Source organism: Phoxinus phoxinus (assembly GCF_949152265.1).
Source record: "Phoxinus phoxinus genome assembly, chromosome: 25".
Taxonomy (NCBI): Eukaryota; Metazoa; Chordata; class Actinopteri; order Cypriniformes; family Leuciscidae; genus Phoxinus; species Phoxinus phoxinus.
Genome location: NC_136900.1, coordinates 22,498,654 through 22,507,227, shown reverse-complemented (window position 1 = coordinate 22,507,227; position 8,574 = coordinate 22,498,654). Strand labels below are relative to the sequence as shown.

At 37.3% G+C, this 8,574-nt stretch overlaps 1 protein-coding gene across 1 annotated transcript; it reads right to left on the bottom strand.

Annotated features, from left to right (window-relative positions):
- Positions 1-1,484: 1,484 nt before the first annotated feature.
- LOC306993920 (uncharacterized protein) lies at positions 1,485-8,232 on the bottom strand. Its single transcript, XM_079604134.1, has 5 exons — positions 8,114-8,232; positions 7,594-7,682; positions 5,916-6,002; positions 4,374-4,555; positions 1,485-4,275 (listed from the first exon to the last, which is right to left on the bottom strand). Exons 2-5 carry the CDS (start codon positions 7,670-7,672, stop codon positions 3,403-3,405), a joined length of 1,221 nt encoding a protein of 406 aa, XP_079460260.1. The 5' UTR covers positions 7,673-7,682; positions 8,114-8,232; the 3' UTR covers positions 1,485-3,402.
- Between the last annotated feature and the right edge of the window lie 342 nt (positions 8,233-8,574).

Sequence of the window (8,574 nt, the reverse complement as noted above, 5' to 3'; positions counted from 1 at the left end):
ATATTTTGAATAAAAGATTAAGAGGAGAAATGGCAAAAACTAATTGTCACAGTAAGTTTTGCTCATATTTACCAACGGTGCCAATATTTGTGGAGCCCACTATGTGTGAAGGTATTGGGTAAATGAGGGGGTTTTGTGTATATATGGATATATGTGGTGGTAATTGGTATACAGTACCCATTATTTGTGGCACAGCTTATACAGTATTTGGGTGTATTAAGTATATGTGAGAATATTGGGTATATAATGTGATATTGGGTGTATGTGGTATTGGTGTATTTGTGTTATTGGAGATATGTGGGTGTACTGAGTATATTTGGGTATATATGGCAGTAATAAGTATTTGTGGTACCATGTATATAAGGGGGTATGGGGTATATGTGTTGGCATGTGGTAAATGTGGTGGTATTTGGTGTATATGGTGTTATTGGGTGAGTGGCATTGGAAATATGTTGGTGTATTGGGTGTACGTTGCAACATTTGATATATTTGGAGTATATAATTTTGATATATACTCTGGCCCTTGATGTTCACTTTCCTGCAGTTTTTTGCAAGATTCAACCCTAATCAAACACACCTGAATAAGCCAATCAAGCGCTTCAGGATATCTAGAAAGTTATATATGGGTAAGTTTGATCAAGGTTGGAGATAAATTCACCATGTGGTAATATATGAAGCGATATGGGTTGTTGGGGTGTGTTGTGGTGTTTGGTATACTTGGTGATGTTGAGATTTGTGGTTGGAAAGGGTATATGGGATTAGGTATGTTTATACAAGTGAAATACGTCATAATTTCTTTTACCTAAATTTATTTTCCATGCAATACATATTGAAATGGTTTATGATTATATCACTTTGTTTTAATAATGTCATATATTTTTGTAATACATGTATAATATATTGATGCATTTTCATAATTGGAGCTCAAAAGTCTGGGTCTAGAACAAAGGTAAATTATAGAAGACATTTGCAAAGTATTAAAAATAAATGTTAAAGGTATGTTAAAAGGTTTCAAGGCAGTTTCAATGACAGCATTCTGTATTTAAAAAAAGAAAGAAAAAGAAAAAAAAATTAAAGCAGTTTTAATAAAATAACCCCCTTGAAAATAAAATTGCCCAAAGGAGATGCAGTTACAAATATTATTTATGTTGAATCTATTCACCCCAAGGTTAATTGTCTTCAGTAGAGTTAAAAAAATTGCTAATAAAGCCAGATATCCAACAGAAATGCTCCGGTCGACTAGATGCAGTTATTCGTGAAATTACGCACTTGTATCTACATCTGTCATTTATAAACCTTTACAGCTTAAGTTGTGCATTAGGTCTTCAGCTTACAATTCCAGCTTGTATGTTGTATAACATTAGAAACACTTTGAATAAAGTTAGTAAATACTCAAAAAGACATGATCTCATGGATCATTTTTTCCTAGGATTCACATGACTTGTATCCTACTCAAACAAATCACATATGACAAGAAAGTCAGTGCATTAGATTCTCTTTAATATCAACAAGTACAAATGCATTTTCTTCAAAAACGTGATACAGAAAATACATTGCCTCACATTATTCTGGTTTCTAACGCATTGAGAATGTCTTCTAGGCCAATAAAGTTAACCTGAGAATTCATATTGTTAGACCTTTATACAGGGTGAGATCAGCCATCCAAAAGAACAAAAATATTTAAATAGGCTAAGGAATAAGAATAAAGCAACAGTTCTATTTGAATCTAAATGCAGCTTTGCTAATGTTAGAAGCTAATTGCTGGCCCGTAGAAGAAGGTAATGAACACACTGATTGACGTCACCACCACACTGATTGAAGTACAGGCACTATTCACTGTGAGCACTGCTATGAAAACTTTACAACAGCTTATTCAGATGGAACTGATCTCTGCCATACATCACAAAATTACACCGACATGGAGCATTTCCTGAACATTTCAAAGCATAAAGACAACATATTTGTCTATACCTGATGAGTGCATACAGTGTGCGCGTGTGAATGTCACAATAATCACACTGGGACAAGTTCAAACAAAAGGCACCAAAACTCAGGAGGGTCTTTCTTACCAAATTGTGCACTAAATATCAAAATATAATAATCACTGCTGACAAGCACAAGCCATGTCATATATTTGAGAGCTGTTTTCCCAGGAAGCAGACGTATGTCACCAAGACACATCACACACATTTGTGTACAAATATCACAAAAACATGTTGTTGTTTTTTAAATACCCAGCAGATTCACTTACATTTAAAACAATAAATGTTGCACTGCTAGCATAGTTAGCTTTAATGATTCTAAACAGAGATATCAAGATTTGTTGCATTGGGATGTTCACTTTCCATTTAAATTGGGTTTCATTTATATCATGGAACATAAAATGAAATCGCGTCCAAGATGTCTATGTGACATACATGTGCAATCAGGGTTGTTGCATTTTTCGAAATGGCAAAATAAAAATTCAATAGAAACCATGAACAACAATCATTATAGATAAGCATAAACATTATCATAAAAATATTTGTATCTATATTCACTGCGTAACATTAAATCAAACTAAGCCATGTGTCAGCAAACTTTCCTTGTGCATTTCCTTGTGGTTAGTGCAATATCGAGCCTTTGCATCTGAGCATTGCTCCACAACTCACTTCAATTCACTTTCCAAATACCAACACTGCATAAAAGGTACAAAGTGGGCCAGATTAAATTACATAATCGCAAAATTCACATTTTCTTCCAAGCACTGAAATTAGTATTTGATCAAACATGTTGAAAATTACACATTTAATAAAAGAAGCTTAGTAAATGAAATGACTCCTCATAGAGGACTACTCTTACTGTGTATCTTTCAACCCTGGATAAATGCAGAGAAATATCAACCAATTTTCAAATGAATAAGGAAGCTAACAAAGGTTGTGCTTTTTACTGCCATATACAATGACTAATCATGTTTAGTCCTCAATCTGTTAAGAAAGTGTTTGAGATGTTTAGTTGATAGTACTCCAGTTTGACGTTTCAGCCTCAGTAGTGGCGTTTGCAGTCATATATGACATCGTTTCATCTCCTGAGTTCCCACTAAATTTCTTCCTCAGCATAAACCTGCACAGCATGGCTATGTACCCATGTGAAGAAGAATAAATAAGAGATGTACTCCCAAACAAATCCCATTGTTTAGCAGCTGCACAAAGCGTGTTTGTTCTTGTTTCATTTAGCCAGAAGCAAAATGAATGACTAAAATTTTCTATAAAATGACCACTTAACAGCACTCACACCATGACATCCAGCTCAGTTAACACACCAAAAAGCTGCCTTTCACTATTAACAGAGGAAATAATGTACAAAGTAAAAGCACAAACTACAAAAAGTTCAAATAAAACTGAGGTTCCCCAAGGTTCTCTATCAGGTCCAAGCCACTTTGCGGGAGATGGCCTGTTTAAAGCACTCTGGGTCCGTGTTCCCGCCCGGTCGAAGTGCTCTTTCGAGACTTACCAGAACGTTCTGATGGGACTCGCGAATGTTGATGGGGTGTTTGGCTCGGAGCAGCTCATAGGCGGCAATAAGCCTCATATTTTGTTTGACCATGAGGTACTGAATAATACAAGTGGGGGCGAGGGAAAAACCATCACGACAATGCACCAACACTCGCTTCCTCTTCTCCGTGGAGGCATCAATGCACTCATTGATGTCCTCGAAGCAGCGGTGCTTGAGGGCGAGGCCTTCTTGGACGGTGTCCGGAAGGTCGCTCATGTCCACTTTGAGCCGAGACCAACTATGCTTGACACCCCTTGAACAAGTGCAAGGAATGACTCTCAAACAAGTCTCCCCAGGCAGGCTGCTCATGTCGATGATGCTATCGATGTTATTTCGGCACAACGTACGTCCGCTATAAGCCGCGTTCAGGTTGCCCACATAAATGTAGTCTGTAACCTTGGATATGACCGGATCCGAGTACTGGAAGTGTTCAGAGACGCTCTGCTTGGGTTCTGGAGTCTCTGGGCCCGTCTTGGCACTGCCGGGAACTGCTCTGCGACTGTAGTTGCGCATTTTCTTGGATCCGGAGCGGGAAGGGGGGTTAGAGTCAGACTCAGAGCTGCTGTTCCAAGGAGGGGAGAAGAGTGAAAAGCGACTAGAGGACTTGCTCTTGGTGAGGTGCTCCACCGGACTGGAGAGGCCAGAGCTGGAGGTGGTGGTGGAGCCAGAAGCGCAAAAGAGAGACGCTCTTTCCAGGGAGCCTGTGCTGCTGGCTGCTCCGGCACTATGGGCCTGCTCCATCTGACAAAAAAAGTAACACCATTAAGAAAGGGGTTCAAAATGAACATCCTTCTTTGCAACAAGTTACGAGCAGCTGACTTGAAAGTACTTCCACCTACCTGAGCTTTGAGGTTGTTCTTCCATTCCTGGGTCTCCAGAGCTTTAAAGCGTCCATTGCTGTCGGAGGACACTGAGAGACACAGGGGCCGATGGGTCCTGGGCGGAAGCTGGGGCGTCAGGGCCATGGCTAGCGGCCGGGAGTCGGGCTGCTCGTTCCTATTCATCAGGTCTGGACAGGAGCCTTTGATACACAGAGTAATTGAACAGCAACTGAGACTTTTTTTAACTTCTTTAACAAAATAATTAATGTGCAGGTTTAAGCTTTGTCTGTGAAACCAGCCACTAATGTAATGGCAGAGTCCCTCTTCAACCGTGACCTAAAGTGCTCAACAAGCTGTTGAGAAACTGCTCTTAAAGGGTTAGTTCAGCCAAAACATTTTATTATTTACTCACTGTCATGTGGTTCCAAACCCGTAAGTCTTTCGTTAATCACAAATTAAGATATTTTTTATGAAATCGGAGCGATTTCTGTCCCTCCATTGACAGCTACGCAACTAACACTTTAAAGCTTCAAAGAGTTGTTCAAGAGGTTAGTTCTCGCCCATCAAGCAGGTTAAGTTGAGCTTCTGTTTATGTTCGCTGATCAATGTTTATATGTGAATAAAAGCCTAGATTCAATCTATTCATCATATAAAGCGATCATGTCTCTTCAGAAAAATTGGACTTAAACCACTCAATTTATATTTATTAGTTTTATGATCTCTTTATGAACTTTTAGAAGCATCAACGTGGTAGTTGTGTAGCGGTCACTGGAGATCACAAATTCATTTGTGGTCCAAAGATGAACGAAAGTCTTACGGTTTTGTAACAACACGAGGGTGAGTAAATGACAGAACTTTCATTTTCGTTTGAACTAACCCTTCAAGTTTCTCCCTATAAGGCACCCGTCTGTCAGTGAGCGTGTGTTTCAATGAGGACACTCATTAATGGAGCTGAGAGTTTGATCCAGGACAACACGACTCAGGCATTAATACTCCCACATATCTCACTTCAGACAGCCATTCCATCGTGTCATTGTTCCGCCAATTGACTGTGTATGTTTGTTTACACGACACAATACTAAAAAGCAGTTTAGCTTTTAAAATTTAGCCAGCTGCGACTACATTTTAAGTATCTGCACATTAGCAAAACAACCAGTCAACAGTGCTGAAAGACATTCAGACTCATGAAATAATTGCCAATTTAAATAAATTAAACAGTTCCATGCAATGGGTTCTCGTTTTAAAGAAATTAGGCATTTACAAGCATATACAATTTGTGCCCCAGATTCTCAATATGAAATTCCTTGTTATTCCGTAAGCTTTCTTTTATTTATTTGCAACACAATTTATTTCAATTTACTCTCATTACTATACTAAATCAAGTTTGTTAAGATTATATTGCCATATGGACGGAATACCTATGGAGAACACACCAATAATATATTTAACAGAAATAAATATTTGATAGACAGTGACATCCAGTATGTGAATGTCAGCAGCACAATACAGAAATTATGTCCTGAAAAATCCAAACACATGAACACAAGCTGTAGTACTTACCAGTGGCACATGCTGAACGAGAAATTGTCTGGAGCTGTAAACGATTGCGAATCTTGAGAGAGTTCAGTAGATTTTTTGCAATCATGCCTGGATGAAACAGAATAAAATACTACGGTTGTCTGAACCAGAAACAAATCACCAGTAGGGTGAAGAAAAGCAAAGATCCTATGAAATCAAACTTGGAGTTGTGTGGTTTTAGTCCATGTTTACGTTCAGGGGTGTATAAAAACTTTTATCCAATCAAATGGTCTCTAGAAAATAACAAATCATGGTTCACGGCTGTGGCGTAAACAAAAGACATCCGTATTTATTTATTTTTTATAAAAGTGGCATCGGCCAACAAATCACAAATTTAAAACAGCAAACTTTTAAACATTTTAAACTAAACTCAGAGTCTTAAAATATAAAATGAACAGGGAAATATGCTATACAGGATTCCCACACCTTCTGACCAATGAATCTATTCACTGAATATTGTAGACAGTACTACTTATAAAGTTATTAATTACATATTATAAAATCCAGGCTTTTCATGGACATGAGAAACCCTTATAATAACATCTTAGATTGTCGAAAGATAAAGATACACACTTACACCGTAAAAAAAAGTAAGATGCTACAGTAAAACCATGTTCGTTTTAAGTTACCTTACCATATGCAGTAAAAAAAATTATAGTAGATTTAACAGGACAAGTAAAAGTAAAGCAATAAGTAATAAGCAATATCAAAGACCGAAACAAACACTGAGATTTATTCCCTAATGTTTAGGCCCAAACAGTTAAAGTCAGTTCAATAAAAGCGCAAGTTTTTATTCAGACACCATAAAAACAAAAGTATGAACAAAAAAATGTGCACAGTGCAAAGACAAGGCGTTTTCGATATCACATCATCAGTGTCTTTGCATTGTGAACATTTTTAGAAGTAAAAGGAACTATCAATAATTTACAGTGGGAAACTGTAACTTTTAATAGAATTAATATTGACAGAATTATTATTATAATTAATTTTGACAGAAATGTCCCTTATAAGCCTTAATCTGAGAGAGTTCTCTTGCGCTTTAAATCCCCTCACATATTGTATGATAGTTCGATGATCTCCTTTCAGTTTTCACACAATATAATATCTTTCTTCCTCCCCATATTGCATGACTTGCATAACAATGTGGAAAACTATTTAACAACCCTGTCGGAAACTGATACCAGTTATCTAAAAAGATATGGAGAAATAAAACAAACAACTTTCTTTGAAACACTAAAATGGTTTCTTGTACTGAAATCCTATGTCGCGTGCAGAATAATTAGGAACACAGTGAAAGGATGAACTTTAATTACATGCTAATTAACTTTCTTTTTTGGTGATCATTTCCTATATTTTAAGGCACACTTGTTTCTAGTAGTCCAAGAATGTTGGTATGTTTATATTATACACATTAATTATCTATATGTGGTAGCTCCTGTAATGCCTAAAACCTTGTAATAGATGTTACATTTACGTTAAAATCCACATATTTACATAGAAGCGTGTATATAACATTGAATTACTGTCAACTGCAGCTGCTTCTATGTAAAACTGTGAATTTTACCGTAAATGTTACCATATTTAGGCTATTAAAAGTAAAGATTTTTTAGGAAGGCAATTCATCTCATATTCAAAAAGGCAGGTTTGATGAAAATCTCACCATTTTGTTTGGAATGATTTTTCTTATCCAGCTGATGAGGTGCCATGATGTCTCTGCTCCATTTTTCCAACGTTTCCATCTTCCACCCCCTGTAAACAACATGAGCAATCACGTTTATTTCTCATGATAAGTGATATTTGCAGTGTGAGGCATGCATGCATGCATATGCTGGTCAGATGTGCGACTGCAGTGAAGGGGACAGACAGACACCCCCGCACTCAAGCATTCCAGGACAGTCTGTTACAGAAATATATGCTGTGGTTTCACGATCACAGGCTGCCGAACACAGGCATTATTATATAAACGCACAGTGAATGGCTCGGGTAAAATCATCACTGCGTTAAATGAGCGTTTATGTCTCATCAGTTGTGTGTGCAGATCCATCCGGATGGATGTGCTGTATCCGAGCAAGCTATCGACTCATAACAACAGACAGTAACATATATATGACAGACATACAAGACATGTATAACGTTTCAAACCAGGAAATAGATTAAACATAAGATTGTTTTAAACAAACCCCAGCCATTCATCTCTGCAGCGCTCAGCTGAATGAAGCTCACGTGGATAGTGACGTCACGCAAGCGACATGCTACGCATCATGGGAAATGTAGTGGATATGTGGTTGGCCAAAGTGGGTAATGGGCAGACAAAACTTGAAGACATATTCATTTAAATAAAATTTAGCTTAAAAAAATACATACATAATACACACACACACACACACACACACACATATATATATATACATACATATACGTTATATATATATATATATATATATAATATATGTGTGTGTGTGTATACACAGGTTTCTTGTATACAAACAATACCGGATGCGCGCGCATCCAAGAGGCAAGACCGCTATATGTTATGCCGAGTTCTGTAAAAGAACATTGTAATTAACGTAGATTTCGCATTGTTTGTAAATTCTTGTTGACTCAATAATAAACTGAAATTTCAGAGTTGGATCTGTTTGCT

Excerpts from the sequence above, each read along its gene's own strand:
- LOC306993920 (XM_079604134.1), bottom strand. The coding sequence starts at position 7,672 with ATGGAAACGTTGGAAAAATGGAGCAGAGACATCATGGCACCTCATCAG. Across the intron at positions 6,003-7,593 it reads AAATCATTCCAAACAAAATG|GCATGATTGCAAAAAATCTA; the intron begins GTGAGATTTTCA and ends TGTTTCATCCAG. Across the intron at positions 4,276-4,373 it reads AGAACAACCTCAAAGCTCAG|ATGGAGCAGGCCCATAGTGC; the intron begins GTAGGTGGAAGT and ends TTTTTTTGTCAG.